This window comes from Aythya ferina (genome assembly GCF_964211825.1).
Source record: "Aythya ferina genome assembly, chromosome: 1".
In the NCBI taxonomy this organism is placed as follows: domain Eukaryota; kingdom Metazoa; phylum Chordata; class Aves; order Anseriformes; family Anatidae; genus Aythya; species Aythya ferina.
Window position 1 is genome coordinate 170,365,820 of NC_140296.1, and position 23,542 is coordinate 170,389,361.

Genomic DNA, 23,542 nt, shown 5'->3' on the forward strand with positions numbered 1-23,542 from the left:
ATTCTTGCAGCTGTGCATTTTGCTGTTTCACTGCAGTGATTTGTTCAGTAAGCTTGACTACATAATAAGTTACTTCATGCAAATGAATGCATCTGTCTTCATTCCTCTTTGCCATTAGTTCATTATGCATACATTAAACCTGAGGGAATAAGTACAGAGATTGATTAGAGTTACAGAGCACAGGTTAGCAGCTGAGAAATGCCTGAATTATTCCCGTTCTTTCTTTTTTTTTTTTTTTTTTCTCCTATTGGCAAACTTCTCTACCAGAAATAGTAAATCCTTGTGGATTTTAAATGCTTATTGGCAGCTAAAGTTATCAGTATTCCTGTGATTCAGCAAATGTTAATATAAGCCAGTAGCTTATTTTGTAGTTCTTCAATCCTGCTTCTTCCTTGATTTTGACAATATGTTTTCTTCATACTGAAAGTTGAGCAAGTTAATGGTCCTTTTGTCAGAGGCATTTTTTTCTATTGTAAACACTTAATAAAAATATTCAGTGCATTCTACTTGTCAGTAGTTGTTGCATAGTGAATTCACCCCTAAGCCATTCTTATAACTAGTTTTATATCATGATGAAGTATAGAAAAAGGATGAGTCATTATCAGACCACTTCTTAAAATATTCATAGCTCTGCATTCTTTCAGCATGTCTTTGAACTACTGTCTTCCAGATGTCGGCATTTCTGGGGCTGCGGTTTTCCACAAAGGTAGAGAGTAAGCAAACCATAAACGAATCATTGATCACTGAGTACAGAGGGCAGTAGATAACTTCCACAGGAAGCATTCACTCTCATTTTCCAAGGGTTCTCTAATCTTCCACACAGACTTTGATAAACACATTTGTCATGCTGAACCTCCCTGCATATTACAAAGTAGAAAGAGCGAGTGCATCATTCAACTGCTCATTAGTCCAAGTATTAGGAAAGGTTTCCTTGGCCCGTTCCTCCATATGGCACATTTGCTGCATGGAATTTCAGTCTTCGTAATATATATTTGAAAAAGCACAATCCATCATTTGAATGTTTGCACAATAGTTTATCCAAAAATGTGACATTGTTGTTATATTTTTTGTTTCTTGTTATTTCAGTTTTGCCATGACACTAGTGGTCTTGGCTCCATGTCATAAAAAGGAAAACTCATGTTTTATATCAACTATAATGTTACATTATGTAACAACTATAGACCACAGCAGGCAACTCAAATGATCTTAAGTAAAAAGAAATGATGACTCAGGTGGAAAAATGGGTTCTAATGGCACTATTGCTAAAACTTAGCTGGTAGCCACAGGTTAAGAGGATAATGAAACTTTGGAAGGAGCTAGAAAATATACCTTAAATGACAAAAACCTAAACAATTCAGGCAGTTCTTAATCTAAAATGGAAAGAAGATTAAGGGCTGATGTGATCAGAGTTTACAGTTATGTATCTGCAAGGAGATTCTGAATGTAATGTTGGTAGTATAATGGGGATTTGAGATTGAAGGCTTATCTGCTCAAATTCAGATAGAAATTACCAGTGTGCGTAGCAAATTTTCCATCACCTGCTGCTTTCAAAACTCTGTTGGATATCTATTTAAAAGATATGCTGTAGCTGCAGTTATTTCTATATCACATTTCTTTGCTTATGTCACTCAGGAGATCAGGGAGAGATTTTTTCTTAATGGTTCCTTCCTGCCTTGAGATACACAAATGGAATCGATTCTGTAATCAATCCTTCCTGATTCATTTTGGTAACCGTAGAAAGTGGAGAAACTAGAGCAGTCAGGCTGCACTTTTGTGAAGAGTGTCACCTCTGTACAAGCAAACACTAATTAGCCAGAGTTCTCCTGGTGGTAGTTTCTCAATAAAGGAAATAGGAAGGTGGACATGAATCCATCACAATTATGGGAAGAAGTTCTGTAAATCAGAATGCCACATCAGTGTCAAAGCTCTGTGCTGTTCTACACTGCAGCATTTCCACTAGCAAGGGAGAAGCATTACTCAGGCCCTCATCCAGCTCAGACAGGAATGGAGAGGAAACTAATGTTGTAATGGAGCTCTGTCCTTTCTTCATCGATTGCGTCTAACAGAGACACACACACAGAGAGGTGTCCTGGCAAGCAATTTGGAAGCACAGGCCCTTCTTCACTTTAAGACTCAGTCAATAATAGCACAAAGCAAAATTTTCAAAAGGAGACACATTTTATGTGGCCTACTTTGGGACATACAGATTTGAGGTAACTATGGATTTAAGATCCAGCTCAAAAGTACCTTCTACCCATTTCCCACTCAAGCAAAAAAAAATGATAGTGTGTGGAAGCAGAGAGATTTGATTTTGAAAGGCCCTAAAATGAGTATTGAAGAATCTGTGAATGTTGAGGCCACTGAATCATTCATCACTGTGCCTTTTCTGCTGAAGTTTCCAGTGTCCTTCCTGCAGAAACCTCCAGCTTGACAGATTGGGGCGTCCCAGTGTAGAACAGGTCCTTATCCAAAGGTAAGGAAGTTGCAAATGTTCAAGCAATGCAGGTGGCAGTCAACATACATACTCTCCTGAAGAAAGGCATCAATGAAAGTATTAGAAATTCATAGCTAGCTCAGAAAATAAGTGTGCTGTAACTAGAATACATTGCTGAGTGAGTTTGCAATTTGCACTGTGTCTTTATTCCCACCATGGTGCAAGGTAGTAGCACTTCAGGCACTTTTTTTTTTTTTTGTAGATAACAATGAAAAAAAAAGTTTTATATTGTACATGATTCTATTGTTCCATTGATTCCATTAAATCTCCATCTTCTTAGAGTAATATATTAAAATATTCGTATTTAACTGAAGACAGATGTTTTAGTGGTTTATAAATTTATCAATAATTTTCCCTCTAATTGAATTTCTCTGCCAAGATTTGCTCAGGGATTATGAGTTGTAATTCTGTCATTTTGACACTTAAGATTTAAGTATATGTTACATTCTAAATCCATTTTAATTAAAATAAGTTGATTGTTCTTTCATATAAGAATTTGAGCTTGTAATTTGACTCTTTACCTATAATAGGAGATAATAAAACTTGTCTTGTATGTTTCCAATTTCTTTCTAAGCAGATGTTCCGTACTGTATTACATTCCATGTGTCTGGACATTTGCACAAATTCAGAAAACAGGAAGCACATAAGCAAAAATTAAAGATAAAAAAATTAAAGAAAAATTAAAGAAAAGATACCTTAAAAATAAGAACCCATCCAAATAGGGTGGCATTTTTAAATATTTCTCAGTGGCAGTGATATTGCCCTTCCTCCCCCCCCACCATATTCTCCCACACAGTCAAAAACTAGGTGGACTAAAAAAAAAGTTTATGGTTGCATTAATTTTATTCCTGTATACATGTAAGCCTTGTTCTGAGCCATCTCAAGAAATGTAGAGAGGGTAAGGCTTGTTTGTTTTTCTGACTGTGTGGCCTGATGCTTTCAGTCCTTGATATGTAGAGTAAAAAATAAACCACAGAGAGAAGAATTACAAATTGGTCACTGACAAAAATTTATAGTAGCTCCAGCTATTAGAAGAATCAGATGACACCATCTGTGTTGAGATTACTCAGGTTAATCTTTTTGTACGCTCAGTATCTGTAAAAGTAATGTGATGAATATTTTTAGTCTTCTAATACTAGAAAGTTTGGCTTATTTTGTGTATTGACACACAGTCTTGATTTGCTGTTTTCTGGCATTGTTGTGCAACCCAACCAAATGAAAAAAGCAAACAAAAAAAGAAAGCAACATATTACAAATTCATAATTCATTATGAAATTTCTGTGAACAGAACTATCCGGTGGACCAAAAAACACATTGTTCCCTCACCACTTGTTTTGCCTGGAGAAGCTTCTATCCATACGGGTGGGCCATCCAGCACCAACCCTAGTCTGCATAGCCACTGCGGCTAGTCCAGAGAAACCTCTCTGCTTCTTGTACTACTGCTTCCATGGACCACTTTTCCCTCTAAGTTCAAAGCAGCCCTTTTTTTGTATCCTCATATGACACACCTCTTATCTAGGAGAGGTGAATTCAGTCAGGAACAAGATGCTGGCTCTTGAGCATGTGCCTTTGCTAGCATGGCTGTGCTACAGCTGGAAAAGCACTTGGACTGTTTGTCATAACCGCACAGGAGGCTGTGGGATGTAAATGCTATGCCTTGGTAAGGTAATAATGGTTTAACTCTGGTCACTATCAAAACCAAAATACAGTTCTTCAGCAGCTGATTGTGGGTTTTTTCTCTGTCACAGTTACCAAGAGTATTATTGTTGTAGGAAGAATCTGACAGTCCTGCTAAACATCTCACTCTTGAGATGTAATTACTGAAGTTACTGTGGTGTTGTTCAATAACTATGTCATATATTGGATAGCAATACACTTATGCTAACAAATTGATACAGTTCTTGTCACTAAGAATGAAGAGGCTTGGTGGTTATTTGATTTCAGGTTTAGGATATTTATATTAACTTCTAATCTGCTGGTGTATAAACAGAGTTTAAAATTTAGTGCTTATGTTAGATGCTAAATTGAAGAACATCCCTGTTGTATACCTCCATTTTGATTTAGAGAGAGTTAGCTGCCACGGTATCTGTTTCTGTGCCTAAGAATATGAAAAACGTACCCAAAACCAAATAGTGCAAGAACTAATTCATCGGGGAAGCAAACCAGATATAAGCTATGTTGCCATGTCCTATAGGCCTAGCACTTTCAGTGAGTTATATCATCACATCCTCTATATTGCGGCCTGCAGTTGCTCATAAAATATCATTATTTGCTTTCTTGTATCATGCTTAGGTCAGGCAACAGTCAAACTTTTTCCACCTTATAAATGCTGGTGGAAGGTATTTGGCTTTTAGATAATGTTTCCAAATGGTGAGGTTGTATTATAGACTCTCCTACAGTTCAAAAAAAGAAAAAAAGAAAGAAAAAAAAAAGATTGTCTAGTGTACTGGATATTAAATGGTTATTGTGAACTCCTCCAAGATTGACAGCCAGTCAGGAAAATGGAAACAAGGAGTGGAGCATTCATCATCTATTGACATCCCTCTCATCATATTCAGAGCAATGCACCTACCCAAAGGACTTAAAACATTGAGTAGATGTGATGTCCCCAGTATAACAAACTGCTGTCTGTACCTTAAGAATTGACTTTATCTTTATGTGATTTCTTACTAAACTGTGAGATGCCTACTGGAATGTAAAGCAAAATGTTTCCTCTGCAGAATTTCTGCTGACATACTGGTAAAATCCATACAAGGAGAGCACTGACTGTATTTTCAAGAGACTTACCAATTACTTACTTATTGATTATGTATGTCTTTTGGTAGGAAATGGTCAATAACTGCAAGTTTTCTTTTATTTTTAGGTTAAGTTTCATTTATGCCCTGTCCTGGCTGAGCTGAACAAATTCATTTGCTAGGTAGAGGATACAGGAACTTAACCCGAGTGTGTAGATTATAGACACTTTCTTGGATTTAAAAGTGAAATTTTCACAGAAGGGAATGAAAAAAGACACACAGTATCTGGGATGAAAGCAAATGTTTTTCAATTTTACTTCAATATGCAAATTAAGATATAAACTTGTAGGAATATAGAAAATAGATAATAAAACTTTTGATTAAGTGTTCTCTCAGCTTTCAAATGTTATTCTGGGAGAAATTCTTTTCTGTATTTTAGTATTTAATTTTCTTTTTTGAAGAAGTGAATGCATGCCACATTCAGAAATCTCATGAGTCATCTTATTTTCCATGCTTTTTATTCATTAAAACATGTTATTTACATACATCAAAATGCAGGAAATTATCAAATGTCTGATTGTATTTAAAATTCTAGGAGCTTCATCATGAGCTTCATATTCTTGAAGAAAGGTTAATTTGACATAATGTTTCTTGGATTCTACTTACCTGCAAGTTGTTCCATTTCTTCATCTTCTTACTGGGGGATTTACCTAGTCATATTTGAGCATAGAATCACAGGATATCCTGAGTTGGAAGGGACCCATAAGGATCATCAAGTCCAATTCCTGGCACCACACAGGTCTACCAAAAATTCAGACCATATGACTAAGTGCACAGTCCAAACACTTCTTAAACTCCAACAGACTTGGTGCCATGACTACGTTCCTGGGGAGCCTGTTCTAGTGCACAGCAACCGTCTTGGTGAAGAACCTCTTCCTGATGTTCAGCCTGAACCTCCCCTGTTGTAGCTTGACACCATTCCCTCGGGTCCTATCACTGGTTACTAAGGAGAACAGATCGGCACCTGCCCCTGCACTCCCCCTCATGAGGAAGCTGTAGGCTGCCATGAGGTCTCCCCTCAGCCTCCTCTTTTCCAGGCTGAACAGGCCAAGTGCCCTCAGCCGCTCCTCAGACATCTTCCCCTCTAGGCCCTTCACCATCTTTGTAGCCCTCATCTGGACACTCTCCAGTAGTTTCACATCCAGTCTCCAATAATTTCACATCCAAGCACTAGATTATTTTTGAAATTTTCTTGTCCTATTTCGAGTATCCCTATAGTCTCCTAGGTTTCAGATCACAGCCTTGTTATGCCAGCTGACCCTGCTGGAAGTCAGGCCCACATAGTTACAGTATTGCAGCAGTGGACCTAAGAGAAGCATTCAGACCAAGAATTACAAAAACAACTAACAGCGTTATGTTTTCTTCTGCATTCAGCTGTTTTGTATGCTCCACCTTACAGGACTGGAGACTACACTAAGCTCTTTGGAGCAGAAACTTCCATTACCATGTCACATCTGCATGCACGCACAACCATACACATTTGCATGCCCCACAATGAGCCCATCTCCAGTGCTCAGTTGCCTTCCCAAGCCCTGTGCTGGAGGTAGGTGGATGCCAGCAGAGCTGTGAGGCAGCTGGTGCAGCACAGACCGACATTTGCCCAAGGTTGCCTTGCAGCAGCCCTGGGGGCTCGTCCCAGAGTGAGCTCTTTTTTGCTGAGTGCTGCTGGAGTGGTTAGTGGTTGGGAGGGGAAGAAGTTCTCAAGTGCATTTCTCAAACTGAAGTGTAAAATGGTATTGATTTGGGCTTTTTATAGACTTGGGAACGTATTTTCTCTGAGTGGTTTCATTTTAGAACAATTCACTTGGTACATATCATGGAGCTGTATTGCAGGAGTGGTGTTCCAATATCTGATGCTTCATAAACTGTTGTGGAATAAGAAAACATTGTTTCCTATGTTCATGTTTTATATTCAGTTTGCAATTAAGCAAAAGACTTGTAAATTGAATTCCTGTTTTCCTCATAAATTAGAAGAGATCTGGAAATAACTTCTTTGACTTTCCTTCTGACACTGACTATGCTAATGCTGTTAGCACTGTGGGGGTGCATGTGGGAAAGAGCAGGCCCCAGAGCCTTCTAACAAACTAGGAGTTTGCTGGTTGGCATAAGTAATGAGTTACAAGTGAGCTGACACGTGAAGTATGGTTTTTAACCCACAAAGAATAACATAGCTTTTTGGTAACTAGGGAATAGAGACTGACCTCGTGTTATTTAAGGGATAGTGCATGTGGATGCAGTTGCTTGTTAGAGAGATGTTTGTAGAAGTGAGGTGGCCAGGTTGTTCTGATATTGGGCATTTTGATTATACTCCTGTGGGGTTAGTCTATAATAATAATGTAGAAACAATGCAGGTGAGTAAACGTGTAACATATAGCATTAGAAGAGTAGTGATCGTGATTTAAGAAAGCAATGATGAAAAAATGAGACTGGGTTATCAAGTGGGCCTGTTTAACAGCTCTTCTAGGGTTAACAGCCCCTTATAAAGGAAATCAAATTAGGTAGATTGATTTGTTCCTGTTATGGTTATGTACAAAAACAAACAAACAAAAAAACAACAACAACAATGACAAAACCCCCTACAAAGCCCTTCAGAGGGGCAAACCTAATGCAACTGCTGTGTACTTTTAGATGACCTCATCTGTTAGTTAGCAATAAGCATTTCTCACCGCCACCCCTTTGCAGTGCTGGTACATCTTTTTCTAGAAAGAATGTGTAGAGGTCACAGTTCTGTTGGCAGAGGTACACAGAAACCTGTCAGAATAGATGGCGAGAAGGAGGTAGCCTGGTCATTAATTTCCATGCCAGCAGTTGCAGGGAACTGTGTAATCATTAGCTAGCTTAAAACACTCCGTGGATCATCCGTTCCGCATGTCACTTCAGGCAGCAGAGTATTTCCCAGCACTGGATTGCAAACTCAGAACCTATTTAAAAGATCAAAACACAGCAGTATTATGCTATGGCAAAAGATAAGGCATGCTGAGTGCATTGCTGATGTCCTCTGTACGTGCTCTAGCAAGCTATTTGTTAAATAGATTTCTTAGATGGTCCTAAGAAGCAGATTGTACTACTGGGTACTTCAAGAGAGGAATTCAGTTGGGTAGGTGGGGGAGGGAGGGAAATTCTCCTTCTGAATTCAGATCTCATGGTGGAGTAAACCCTGAGTAAACCAGTAGGACATACCAGCCAGGCACCTGAGGCTGTAATGTGCAGAATGGGTGTAACTGTGCGGTATTTTTGGTTGCAGTAAATACAATGCCTGATTCCTGTAATCACCGTGAGTACTTGCAGTTTTTTATAAAACTGAAAATAGCGTTTTGTTCCATAGTGTCTCCTACTGCTATGCAACTTGTCTATATGCTCAGGTGCAGGTGAACACATCTGTTCTTTCTGAACTGTCAAAATGCCCAGATGGGAGCAAACATTATTGTGGAGCTCTATAGCTTCCAAATGACACTTAAAACTTCTTTTGTGCCAGCCAAGTTACATGCACCAGGTAGCTATGCCTCTCTCTGCATCTGATTGCATGGGGACATGTTTTGGAACAGTATCTCAGTCTTTTATAATCTATTTTATTATAATACACCTTCCACTTCTGAAATGCTCATTTCAAAGTTTAGGACAATCCATACTGCTGACCTAATACATTGCAGAATTTTGTCTTAGTAGAAGCTTTATAAGCCTAGCAAAATCCTTGTTCAAGCACTACAGTCTTGCTGTACAATGGTAGAAATGTGAATAACTGAGGTCCTAAGCAGCCAGAAAAGGAAGAAGAGCCTTTCAGCCATCTAAACTAGAGTGAGAACATTCAACAGGGCAATGCAATGCCTCCAAAAGATGCAGCAGTTAACCCTGTTAGAAGCAGCACCAAGGTTGACAGGATTCTCCACCAGGGCTGTAGGCACTTCTGAATGCTTTTCTCTGCCTCCCAGCATTACCTCTGTACTGCTCAAGTTTGACAGTTTCTTGTTCAGGGCAGCTGTTCTTCATCTTGAGTTCAAGATATATTAGGTCATAAAGGAAAGGTATTGGTAGAGCCTTGCTGCCGTTGGTATAGTACTTAGTCTAGATTTTTGATGTTTACTGGTGAACATATGAATGTATATAAGGAACTTGCTTGTTTTCTGAGTAGCTTTTTATCCTTAAATCTTGTGCTGCCATGGCAAGACTGCTAGCTCAGTGCAGTGCCGACATACTGTCATTTGTAGAGTATGCATGGTGTTGTTTGGATTTGACCAATTCACCTAGAGGCTGCACATTGATGCTGTGAAGGATCAGAGAGATGGATGATCTTTCCGGGATGTCATCATTTGCAGGATGAATCTTTAGGATTTTGTGTATTTTTCCAGAATATCAGGGAAGCTAGTAGATTTCATAGGTCTTCTCTGGAAACGCTAGACATGAGGGATGAGTGTCTTGTGCATTTTGAAACAGTTCTGTGCATATGCGGATTGCTATGTCCAGCCATGTGCAATAAGGCCAACTATTTCTGAGTGGTCAAGGCTTTCCACTGCAGGTGACCTGCACGAGCTGAGGTTTGTGAGATTAACTTGGCATTTTTCGAGAATGCTAAATGAGCAAACAGCATGAAAGGGTGTCCCAGACATCACGTGAGGGAAACATTATATACAACTGTGACTGTGAAAGACCTTCACTTTATATCTGTTCTGCAGATTTTAGAGTGTTACTGTGGACGTCTATTTCTGTAAGAATAAGCAATAAAACTGTTAGGTTTGATACATTTACTCTCCTTCTGGATTCTTGTTATATCCAATTGTTTGGATTAACTCCGACATCTGCAAGTGGCCTCAAATTAAGTCTGAAATTTTTTAGTACCATTATATCATTGTGTCTTTTACCCTTCTATTTAGTTATCAGCTAAGGTAATTTATAAAGCATAGAGTTCAGAGGGAGAAACAGAAAAGGAGGAGAATTGTGGTGTGTGTTTTTTTTTATGTGAAACAACTACCTTTGGTTCAAGTGTTGCCAGACTTTGCATTTATTGGCTCTGCATAGTGTACTAGCACATTGGTATAGCTTTTAATAACCTTTTACAGAGTATGTATCTTGGATTTGTCTATGTGCAGAGCCTTGTGGACAGAACTTTTGAATTGCAACATAAAAAATCTCCAGATGTAGACGTTATTTCTTATTAGCACACACAATGATTTTCTTGGGAAGTAGATGACATTTTAGAAAAGCAACATCTGTGTTACCATTTAATTTAATAATGCCAATAATTTTCTTTCAACAGAGGAATTCAAGGGCTCAACAATAGTTGAATTAATGAAAAAAGAAGGCACTACCCTAGGGCTTACAGTATCGGGTGGAATCGACAAGGATGGGAAACCAAGAGTATCTAACCTTCGTCAAGGAGGAATCGCTGCTAGGTAACCACATTTCAGGCCACAAAATACATTATAAGATGTGATTGCTTCAGAAATACGTACCGCATCAGAAAGGTCACTAACAAATATGTGACTAGATGCATCTGTAATGGCAGCCCATCAGACTGGAGAGGCTCTGAAACAGCAACAGCTGGTGCCCCTCTTCCCTCAGGGCTTCTTTGATAAAAACTAGAAGTACCAATGAGATATTTGAAAGCTGTCATGAAATTAAACAATAGAAATTTTATATATATATATATATATATATATATATATATAATTTATTTATTTATTTGGTCCTTGAACAAAAATCTGAGAGAAAAAGCATGAAATATTGAGGGGGAAAAAGTAAAACTGAAAGCCATACTATTACCATAATTTAATAGAAAAGCCTTTTCAACAACTGTTTTTTAAGATCATAAAAAAGGATAATGTCATTACTTGCTTACTACTACAGAGAAAAATAAAACTGTTATTCATGAGCAAAACATGTCAAGATTAAGCTAAGTCATTCCAAGTAACTGAGCAGAACATACGCTTTTGAGCTGTGTCCTGTCTCCTTTAGTTATGATGTTAGTTGTGAAGGCAACTGTTATCTAAAAAAAATAGTTCTGGCAGTATCCCAATGAGAGAGACAGAAAGATGGGGAGATGAAGATGTTTTCCCAAATCCTGTGCCCAAACCAGCCAAATCATCCAACTACTATATTGTACAGCTGGTTTTGTACATCAGAAATTAATAATGCAACAATGTTCTTTAATATTTAACAAACTAGACTAGATTAAGTTCTTAAATGCCACTTTTTGTTTGAAAGGTCAACTTGTTTTAATCTAGATGAATGGAAAAACTCTTTCTTGCCAACACTAAACAGTAATTTAAAGTATTCAATTAGTTTGTTTTAGCAGATCTGTTTTTAACAAAAGGAATATGTGCTTTTTCTTAGGAGTGACCAGCTGGATGTTGGTGACTACATCAAATCTGTGAATGGAATCAACCTGACCAAATTTCGCCATGATGAAATCATCAGCCTGCTCAAGAATGTTGGCGAGAGGGTTGTTTTAGAAGTGGAGTACGAGCTCCCTCCAGTCTGTAAGTAAACGCAGAGCAAAGTGAAAGCTATGCAGAATAAGAGACATGTGTTGTCAGCACTGAGGTGGACATGCTAGTGATCTTCATTTTTGCTATTCCTTTGCATATAATTTCATCCTTTGGCTTATCACAGAGTGTGGAAATAGTACAAAAGAATTGTCAGTGCAAGGAGAAGCTCTCCGAGGTGCCTGGGTTTTTTTGGGAGCATTAATACAGCCAACGGCAGAGCTGCGTCTTGTCAACTTCCACTTTTTTTTTTTTTAGTTTTGAATACTGAGAATTAGATTAGATAGATTCCAGGGCAAGACAGTCCTTGTTATAGTAAGATCTTCTGAGATGAGACCAATGAATATCCATGTGTTCTACCTCTTTTTCTTCCTTCTCTCCCTTTGCAGCACCTTATGCTTTCCCAGATGAGCAACATATTCCAGTCTTTTCTGACATCGGTTTTAGGCAACACCTCATTTCTAGAGCAGAAGACCCAGTGGAATAGGTTATTAAGGATAGGTAGAACTGCAATAATTCTGTTAGTGAAATTAAGACTTCTTGCTGAGCAGGATTGTCTTCAAAATACAAGCATATGTTGTCATCGAAGTCACAAAGAGTGCTACTGAATGTCTTCCTTGCCTCTTTCCTTTGCCCTTTCTTTTTATATTTATGTCTGTGACTCTGTGGGAGAAAGTCAGTGGGAACTGAGGCCATCAGGTATGAAGTAAAAGCTAGAATAATGGTGAGTTAAAAACCTGGGGCCTGAAATGAAGGAGTAAGTGACATGTGGCACCAAAGGGACTGAAACAGCAGCCTTTAAAAGAGTGCATGTTCTTTCATGATGCTTGCTGGAGGGGAGAAGATGTCGTTTTCTGGTGTTTGGCCAGAAAAAAAATGCAGAGCTAGCTAGGAAGCTCTTGTCTCCTTAAATATAGACTTTCACTGCAATAGGAGCCAAAAAAATCCATCAGTCTTTTTGATGGTGCTCAGAAGAGAATGAACCCCCCACTGGATTCTAGCAGCTGGAGAGTTAGTCTAATTACATATTTGGTTGCTTTTATGACCTCCTGACAATCGCCTTAATATGTTTTGAACATTCTCTGTTGATCAGTGTTTGTTTACGGTAAGAGAGCTTCATGTTCAAAAATACAGTATTTGAGGTAATGAATTCAGCTGAGTTCAGAATTATTTTACTAGAGGTGTCATTGGTTTATGAGCATTATTTGTTTTGCACTTAGTCAAGTGGGCTTTCTTCAGTATCACCGCTGTTGGCGTAGGTGCCACTCTTGTCCACAGAAATAGGATTTTGATATGGTAAATTACAGAAGCAATCATTAACCTTTTTTCTGAGTCCTTGAAATTTCTGACTCCTTCATACAAGCCTGGCTAATATTGTGTAGATAATGGGCAGTTAAGTTGTTCTCATTATCTTTTCATGAACAAGCTAGACAAAGTGACATTTTAACATGAAGTTTTGCAGTTGGTCACATAGTGCAGTCCTGGCACCTCCTTCCCTACCCCATACATAAATAATTTCTGCTGCTGTTCTCACAGTTGCCCCCTCAGAGAGAGGGCTGTTTTAGTTTCTGAGTGGGGAAATGTCAGTACGTTAATAATGATGGATTAAACCTGGCTGAGCACTAGTAATCTCACTCTCCCTTGTGTTTCCTTCCCTGCCTGGCAGTGTTCACAGCAGGAAGATCCAGCTTCTATTTTCAGCACAAGCCACCTCACCACTTCAGACTGGAACATTATCCATGTCTTCCTTGCATCTGCCTCTTGTTGCTAATGGCTAAGGGCTTTTTTCACCTCCCAGGCTGAGGTCGGGGTGGAAGTACAGCCGCCTGAATGGTTGTTGCTCAAGTGGAAGGATGCTGCATGCTCTTCTTTGCTGAACTACAAGCTTTGTCCCCAGTAGAGGCCACAAGACACACGGAGCAGATTAGCAAGTGCAGATTCAGCTTGAGCTGTGTACTGGGCCACTTTAGGTTGATAGGAAAGCAGGCAAGAGTTATCATCATCTCCCTGCAATTTGGTCCTTTTCTGTCAATAAAGGGTTTCTAGCTGAAAAGGAGCAGCATGCACATTAATAATACCATTCTGATCTTTGAGCTTCAGCAGAAATTACTGCAATACAAAGCAATGCTTTGAAGTGTCAGATTTAGCCTGTTTTGCTAAGAGATTGAGATTCATTTGCTTTCACTGGGTTGTTTTTCTGGTTCCCTCTGGTAACTTTAAAAACTGCAGGTCATGGTCAGCTGAGTTTAACAAGGTATTGAAAGAGTCCAGGAAAAAAAAAAAAAAAAGTATATTCCTGCACATTTCATGGAGATAAACACTTGATCAGGAGAGAGTCCCAGACCAGGGAGCACCCAGAGGGAGAGGTAGGAAGGTCTGAGGGGGCACCACTTCTGTTTGGGGCCACCCATGGGCTGGCAGGGTGCACCTCGCCAGCTGCATAGCCTGTCCCTCAGGGCATCATAACAGGGACAGGTAAAACTGGGATTATTACAGGCTGCAGTATTAAAGGACATAAGATTCATTAGTCCTGCACCTCACAGAGCATTTGTTTTGTATTTTTGTTGAGGTTTTCGGTGGTTGGTGGATTTTATTTTGTTTGTTTGTTTGTTGTTTTTGTTTCATCTTTGTATTATGTGCTATTTGCAGTATCTTACTGGAAACCTAGAAGTTAATGCATGTGTGATTTTGCCCAGTGTCCCTTTCCCTTTGGAAAAAGAAGTTCTTGCACTCTGCCAATGTTTTTCCTGTAAAAGCTAACAGTGAACTGGCTGTTGGTCTCTTAACAGCAGTGGTTTCAAATAATGTAAAATGGATTATCACACCCAAATGTGTTGGCTTGTGCATTATGCTTCTCACCTCCCAACCCAGCTGTGCACCACTCCTGTAGTGTTTACAGAGAAAATACTGACTTGACTAGAAGTCAGAAAAATTTTAAACTCACTCACAAATGGTGAGGAAGCATGTTACATTTTTAAAAAGGAAGAAATAACAGATTTTTATAATACAAAATATTTTTTCATCTCGACCTAGCAATCTGATATTAGCAAAATACCCCAGAAATCTTGACTGTCTCGACTTTAAGCAATACAAATGTTGTCATGGCTGAACAACCAACTACATAGGTAACTCTGAGAATTTCATTTGTCATCTTTATGTTTCATTGTGTATTCCCATCTTTTCTAGCACTCTTCTGCAACTATAAGAAAATAAAAATGATGCCAAAATTTAAACAGTAAGGCTTAAATTCTTCAGCTGTTGTACATGTCCATGGCTCTTTTTGTAAACCATTGGCAACCTCCAAAGTATCTGGTGCAAAATTCTCTCAAAAAGAGCATGAGCTGTAGTTAATTACAGGTCTTCAGTCTGATTGTTCTGTTAGATCTTTCCAATGGTAGGACCACAAATACAGCTACTAATTTAGTTTGGAAAAGATGCAAATCTATATGCATAATCAGGAAAAGAAAATAATGGTGGAGTTTTTTCTCTTTCTTTATTTTTTAGCTATACAAGGATCGGGTGTCATCTTTAGAACTGTGGAAGTTACTTTACATAAAGAGGGGAACACTTTTGGGTTTGTAATAAGAGGTGAGTTACTAAATATGAATGGTCTGTATTTTTGCAATCAGCAAAAGAAGCAAAGTTTTTACAGCACTAAGAAATCATTTCAAGATTTATGGCCTACAGTTTGTAAAAAATCTTTGTGATTTATGTATTATATCTTCCATACATTACCGTACTGCTTTTATGAACTGATGTAATATTTGTTTATGGAACAACAGTAATTAATCCACTATGCCAAGAACATGACAAACTTCATTTCATGTTACGACCAGACTCTGCTGCCACTGAAACCAGCAGGAACCTGTTTTATTCCATAAAATAGTAGTTCTGAAAAAAGAAAAAGAAAAAGAAAAAAAAGATTCACATATACACTTTCTATAAATTAGGCATGGAATCTGATTAAACCTGCTGGCAGTCTGAGGTATATAACAAAAGTATTTTCTCTGACTTAAGAGAAGAGAAGAAAACATGCAGCTGTTAAGTAATATACCCCAGTGATACATTATGGGAAGTGTATTAGTTTCTTCAGGGAAAAAAAAAAAAAATGTATAACTGTGTTGTGGTGTTTTTTTTTTATCACTTCTTTAATATATAAATTCCTTAGTGGCTACTCATTTTTTGGAGTACACACACAGTACAGGTGTTTTATTTTCTCAGTGCAGCAAACATTACAGAACAGTAAGTTTTCACAATGAGATCAGATTTCTAAGCAGTTTCTAAGAAAGGACTACACCTTTAATAAGAATCACTCTGTAAGAAATGTTGTATAAAGGATCATCTATACCATACATTAGGTCAATTTTATTTCAAGTGAATATCAGTGCTGATTCATATGAATGGCCTCATCATTTTTCCTCCTTTTAGCCCATATGTAAGTGTGCATGCTGCAAGCTTTAGACTTACCTCTTGGAAATGAGCTTTCATAAAAAGCATAAAATGAAGGTGGGCTTTCTCTCACTTTTCTCTTTCTAGGTGGAGCACATGATGACAGAAATAAATCTCGTCCTGTTGTAATAACATGTGTTAGACCTGGAGGGCCTGCTGACAGGTACAATTCATCTTTCTCTGTAATGCAAGTGAAAGAGAAATGGAGAAAAGTGAATTATTTGGAATAGAAGTTAAGACTTGGAGTGAAGTAGATGTATTCAAACCTGAACCTTTGAAATTCATGATTTATGTGTTTAATTTTAAAAATAATATCAGTAATAGAAACTACAGAGGCTCAGCACATCACAGTGTGGAGTGAACTTTAATGAACAGGCTATCTTGCATGTTCCAAGACTACCCATTAAACACTTGCAAAAATTAACCCAAACTAGTTAGAACAAATCTCTGTACTAGGTCAGAGAACCATCTTTACAGCCTTCAGTCAAATATTGAAGCTCTTAATTGTGCTTTTTATACACTAACACTACAATCTTTTTCTCTCACACTCCAGACAAATACTTGTATGTGATTGGGTGTTGTTTTGCTATTGTTTTAGAACATTTCTTCATACCTGCATGTGAGTTCACACATGAATTCACCTGGAAAACTTCTGAGTGCAGATTTATGGTTTTGCCGAATTAACATCTTCCTTTTGTAATGCCATCTTGTATCTGTATAAAGGAAAAATATTCACTTTGTGTGTAATTTTAATTCATATTTTCAAAAACGGCATTTGTGCCCTTAAATCTTTAAAGAAACTTAAAGGGTATTTTTTTAAAGGAGATTGATATTCTATAGCTTATGTTGACATTTTTGCCCTTTGAAGCATCAATTGAGAAGCAAACATTTTGAGAGATCTTTCGATTTTTATCCCTCCCTTTTTTCATCACCCTCATCGTCCCTGCCTTCTTTTTTTTTCTCCCTGATTAAGTTGGCAATGTTAGTACTCCATTTTCTGTTATAAGTCTGATCATGTTATGAGATAAGCCTAGGAGACAGTGTACGTTTATAAGCAAATTGTTTTTAGGTAGGAAGAAAAGAAAAATTGAACTATCCAAGTAGGATATATTTTTGAAGAAAATCAGTAAATGGACATTTGTATTTTGCAATCTGTTTCTTCACCTGCGTGTTCATAGTACCTCATACATATTTTTCAGCAAGCATCTGAGGGAAGGCATTTATGTATGTGTGAAAGCAGAGTTGTGTGGACGAGGCAGAAACAAAGCATATGTTGACGCAGAAGCTATACTTGGTTGTGATTTAACATGACTTGATTATTTAGCTATGTGTTAAGCTGTTTTCCAATCGCTGACTTTCCAATTAAAGCAATTTTCTTTCCACTGTGCCCTCTGAACGTTCTCACTGTCAACGTAAATGTTAAGTGTTAAGTCAAGAGGGATGGATGTCAGAGAGGGTGTGAGAGAATCGTTTTGCATAAACAGTATTATCTCCAAATCAATTTATCTTATATTAATAAAGATCATTCCTTTAATCTCCCTTCAGAGAGGGCACAATCAAACCCGGGGACAGGCTGCTGAGTGTTGATGGGATCCGACTGCTTGGAACAACACATGCTGAAGCTATGAGTATTCTCAAACAATGCGGACAAGAGGCGACTCTGCTGGTTGAATATGATGTCTCAGTAATGGGTACGTTGAGAAGTGGGGCTTTAGTTCTGGGAACCATCTGTGCTGTTTTGCTGCCTGTTCTTGATGAGCTGTTTTAGAATTGATTGTGATTTGTTATGCTCCTAGCAGCACTGATATTCTCTTCCGCACCGTATCATTAATCTTGGGTTCATAAAAAGGTGAGCAGTATTTTACTGCAATTTAGCATTCTGACATGGTTTGTAGAGTGAAACCATAGTGTGGATTCTAGCAAAGTAACTTTTCCAGTGACTAGTTTGTAATAAAGGTTAATGAAGTGTAAGCATTTCTATGTCACATGGAAGAGGGTTTACTTGCCCTTACAGGAATTCTTTCGCCTTTTGCCAGTACAGCTAGGTGGCCAAGCCATTATAAAAAAGTGACAAAACTGCCATATAGTGGGAAGAAGAAAAGTTGTTAAGAAACGTAGAGGTGGCAAGTCATGACTTGAGAAATGAGTTAACAGTTCATACAAACTGCTGCTGAACTCACTGAAGGTATTGGAGGATTTTTGGAAAGTCAAGGAGAGCAGGTGATTTTTCACAACAGGTTTGGGAATGAGTTATTTCCATGTGCTGTGGAAGGTGTCATATCCCCTCCACTTTTGCAAGACAGTCAAAATTGGTGGCAGCAAGAAATTGAAATACTCACCAGTCAGACTAAAGCATTTCTTCTCTGTTTGGGGATTTTTCTGTTCTATTCCTCCTCAGTTCCACAGTCAGATTTCTAGCCTAGAAGGAAAGTGGCCTCCTAGGAATTTGTGAAATAGCACTGTCAAACTTCAAAGCACTGGAAAATATTAACACTTAGAAGAATAATGTAAGATATTTGTTTATTCTGGAAGAGCTCTCTTTGTTCTCTCCAAGACACAGATCTTTTTTATTATAAAATATGTCTGTGATTACTTAACTATCCATAATGGAGTGACAGGTTTGCATGGTGTCTGGCAGTTCTGCTGGACATTCATGCAAGGTTCATGTCCAGAGAGCTCTGCATCTGGGCAGGAACCTCCCATGTAGTAGATGAAATGCAGGTGATCTTGTAACCTGAAGGGAATAGAATTTAGCTGTTTTCAGGTTTTTTTTTTTGTTGTTTTTTCTTTTCGAAGATGATGGATGACTAAATATTTTCTATCATCAGTGTTAAAAACAGATTCTTCAAACTCTGCCTTCTCTATGAGAAAGATCTCATTGAAATAAACCCCTGGCTTTGGACAGCCACAGTTTCCAACCGGTCTTTAATTTCAGAGAAAACTCAGAGGAAACCAAAGGAGGTGGAAGAACTTGAGACTTGTTGAGTTGTAAAGAAAAAAAAAAGGAAAAGGGAATCAAACACTGAAAAAATTATGGGATAGTGGTCCTGCAATGTCACCAAGAAGAAATAAGGAGGGATCCAGTAGGCTCTTTGTCTCATGCATTATGTTTTTGTTAGATTTTATCTAAACCCCAGTTGTTTTTTACTTTTTTCAAACATGCACACCATGCATTGTTTTCCAGTGGTATTGTGAAAAATTTCGTTGGGAGGCTTTCTTTGCTTTTTGCAATTATGTTATGAGTAGACCATGTACCAAAGGCTGAAAATCACTCATCCTAATCTATTCATTCCTGGCCCTTGACAATGGTGTTGATCTGGATCTTCATTTACTACTGCTCAAGTCAAAGTTGTGAGCAAAATAAAAGGGAGGATATGAACCATGACCAGAAATTTAAGAATTAGAAAAATGTTACTCTGTTCTCCATCTCTTCTGTTACCCACAAGATAAGGTATTTGTAATGCCACCTCAGGGTTGATATGAATATAAGTAATAAGCTAAAACTAGAGGAATAGTACTAGATAAAATGGTTTATCTGTACTGTTGCCTGAAACTGGTTTTTGTAGTTTAGCGTGCTGAGAGCAAAGAAACAATCCAAAAGTTCTTTAAGAGCTTGGTCCATTCCATAGGGTCCTCCTAGAATAAACTTTCAGTGACATATCTTACTCACAGAGATACAATTGTTCCATTATTTGCTTTAAAATCTTCTCTCCTGTTAGCAGATGGCTACATCCTATAAAGTAGAGTTTCATTTGACCAGAACTGGAAAGAGCCATAAAATATATTCTGATAGCATGACATTGGAACTTAATTTGAAAAGGTTACACTAGATGAAGAAAATAATCCTGAGCTATTTTTCAGCTACAGTCCTATGGTGTGTAACTGACTTTTTATACTCCTGTAAGCATAAGCTGTTTCAAAGGTGCTATATTTCTCTAAGTTTTGTTCCTTTGCCTGAAGTCTTCAAGAGGTCATTTGGGAAGCTTGTACATTTTATTGGTTCTGGAACCTAGACAAACTGGAATAGAAAAAAAGCATCAAGGGGTTCCATACAGGGTACATAAGTGTGTAAATATTTTAAGAAATGTGGCTAGTCCCTCTGAACTCACTCATGCTTGCTTAAATGCAGTCTGAAGTATCTTGCTCAGCTGGGTCTTAGGAAGTAAACTTGTTGATTTAGCATCATGAAGGAGATGTTTTTAGCTTTTTTTGTTGGTGGTGGCAGTGGAGGTGATGGTTATTTTGTGTCTTTTTTTTTTCTCTGACCTAGAGAACTTTCAGTTTAGTTAGCCAGATGAATTCCATAATGTCTTACATCATGGAGTGCATAAGCTTTACATCACCCTTATCTAAGAAATCAGGGCTTCCTAATAAGAAAATATGTTTGAGAGATCTTTCAGTTAGAGATAAAAATCATATAGGAATGACTTATGAATATGGAATGCAATGGTAATAATAAGCTGCAAACAGAGATTCACACTTCCCCCTTCTAAAAAGAGAAATAAAAGCTTATCACTACATTTATGTGGAACAAGAGCAGAGGCAGTGTGCCTTCAGGTTTTCTAAAAGCTGCATTGATGCTCCTGGGTTGTGTACTGTCTCTGTAGCTGGGGTTGCGTAAGTTCAACTTGGGTTGAATCTTCCATATTTACTCTGAAAGTCAGCATTCAGAAAAGTTCAAAGGTAATGGCTACCTTTAAAGGTTTAAAGTCTGGCCTATAACATTTTTGCATAGCTCTAGTTCATCAATTTCTGCTGTTGAGCTTTTGAGCAATCTACTTCTTAAATTTTGGATATTATTGTTGGGGTAATCTTTGAATCAAGAATCCTTTAGTTAAACAAGACTATTAGTCATGGCCAGAACTTAGGCACAAATTTAATCTTTTTATATATTTTTTATATTTTTTTAGCTATCTGCGTCTAAGAGAGCCAAAGTCATTCTATCTCATCTTTTCACTCTGTGTTACTTAGTTCAAGCCACATGTGCCCTTAATCTTCAGAAATGAAGGAACATATTGCTCATTCTAATCCCATATGTTTATTTGGCTTATTTAACGATTTGTGCACTTATCTGAGCCAGAATACACTTACTGTAATGTGGCACCCTGTAATAGTTCTCTGCAAAGATGGTCAGCTGTTTTTTTTGTCCCAAGCTACCTGCATCACCCTAATATAGCACCACTCCACTTTAGCTAGAACAGCATCCTCAGTTTTCTGAATTCTGCGCTTACCATTCATCCAACTTTATTGAATGGAAATTATTCTTGCAATCATTTGCTAGTAAATCTGACAGCAGTTTGACAAATACTGTCCAGCTTTTTGGCTCTTTGTTTTCACACATTAAAAAAAAAAAAAAAAAAAAGGCAGTAACAATTTTATGAGAGTACATTTACAGAAATCTGCTTCACTCTCCAATAATTCTGACAGGAATTCAATGCCTGACAAGAAAAACACTAGGAAAAGGAAGTACGCGTAGTTTAAACACCAGCTGATATAATCTGTGATCCAGCGTAGACTTCCAGTAATTTTTGCAAGACGTTAAGAAATGTGGGAGAAAAAAAGAACCATGTGGGCTGCCCCTTAAGTTGCATAAAGCAAAATAACTCAAGCATACCCAGAGCTGTGGAGACCTTTAAGTGTTACCAGGTTTTACAAGACCAAGGAACGGGAGTCATTGCACTCTAGCATTTGACTGTAGCTGCAGGTCTCCTGACTGTCACAGAGCAATGGACCGAGGTGCTTTGAAATTCTAAATATAAATGAGTTAGTTAAATCTTTAGAGAAGAGTTCCTCTTCAGAGACAGATTGAGAGAAAATTCTGGTGCAAAGACAAGGTCATAATAGCTCAAGTAGTTGAAGTGTTACTCTACTTTAAATACTGCTACACAAGCACATACTCAAATTATGCCAGAAGACAATGAATGAAGTTGAATGTGCCAGTTAGGAAACGTTACGGTTCAGATTGTCTGCTCAGTCTCTGTCCAGCTAGGTGTGCAAGTAATGCAGTCACGAGAGCCACACGGGAGAGAATAACCATATGCAGTTATTCATTATGTATTTTCTTTCTGTCTTCGGTATGTGGCTACAGGCTTATGAAGGGCACTATGTTAATCCTTGGCTGAATGCTAAGTCATTAATTTCCTGATTTTTTTTTTTTTTTTTGAGGCCTTAGTCATGCTACAGTGTGTGTGCTTCAGGCAATATGCAGATCTCAAGGAGACAACCTCAGTGTCCCAAGGTCATTCCAAATCTGTAGGCTCTTGATTAAGGCAGAGGATGACGTAGACATCTCTCTCTCTAACAGTTGCAGAAATATCCACTCACAGATATATCACTACAAAAAACATGTGGGTTTTTTGTTCTCTCCTGGAGGCCAATGCACCATCCACATTCATGCTATTTAGATCTATGTGCTCTAGAATGTCAGTCTCCCATTGTACTATTCAAGTTCCTTGTTTATCAAACGCACTATTTGTGCTCTCTGCTGTCAGTGCCCAGATGCCTGCATAAGGGCCATTAGTATGAACTGACAATCAGCAGTGAACATACACAATAAGTAAGTTCTCTCTCTCTCAGTTGTGCTAGCTTGTTAAGATTTCATCTAGAGAAAGACACGTGTTGGGACATGACTTATCCTTGGCACCAGAAAAAGCTTTTTCCTTTGGAGATGTCTGTGGCTTCTTTTTTTTTTTTTTTTGTCTCTTTCTGCTATCAAGTTTTATGACTTTCAGGACTGCTTTTTCACAATAGTCAGTGGGTTCTTCCCTTTAACCCTTCATCTCATGCTGCTACCAAATACAATACATACTCATTTCACTGAGTCTTGTCTTTGCTTATAAGTGGACCTGTCAGGCAGGCAAGTTCCTACTTGCTTGCCTGCTTTGATCTACTCTGCTTACATGGTTTAAAAGGAAAATAATACCTTTTTAACATTTCTTAAGATAAATGGATGGCATAGATACCTAAGGTAAATACTTACTATGGTTTAAACAAAAATTCATCATTTTGGTCTTGCAACTTCAAAACCCCGTTCTTGATTTGTCAGTGCTTTGTGTGATGAAGAGATCCTGCCATTGACTACAGATATTGAAACAATAAAATGGTTGCAAATAGTGACCGATTTAGTTTAAATGTCCTCTCAACCTTTACACAAATTGTGACAGGGACAAAGAGAATGTGGTACTTCAAAGCAGCACCGAGTTGTCTTCTCAATGTTATTTGACCTTCTTTCCTTCCTCACAGTTTCCTCTTTACTCATTACACAGCTCCCACCCATCTCATTCACTTCTAGCTACCTCAAAACTTAAAATGCTTGTCTTATGGAG

The 23,542-nt window shown here is 38.0% G+C and overlaps 1 protein-coding gene across 14 annotated transcripts in view; it reads left to right on the forward strand.

Moving 5' to 3' along the window:
• The window catches only part of GRIP1 (glutamate receptor interacting protein 1), a 316,765-nt gene that overhangs the window by 228,679 nt on the left and 64,544 nt on the right, over window positions 1-23,542 (forward strand). For all 14 annotated transcript variants that reach the window (XM_084492326.1, XM_084492327.1, XM_084492329.1 and 11 more), the window contains 5 exons: window positions 10,541-10,676; window positions 11,617-11,762; window positions 15,273-15,356; window positions 16,305-16,380; window positions 17,763-17,908. In XM_084492326.1, coding sequence (XP_084348452.1) covers window positions 10,541-10,676; window positions 11,617-11,762; window positions 15,273-15,356; window positions 16,305-16,380; window positions 17,763-17,908 — 588 coding nt within the window. The remainder of the gene's footprint in view (window positions 1-10,540; window positions 10,677-11,616; window positions 11,763-15,272; window positions 15,357-16,304; window positions 16,381-17,762; window positions 17,909-23,542) is intronic.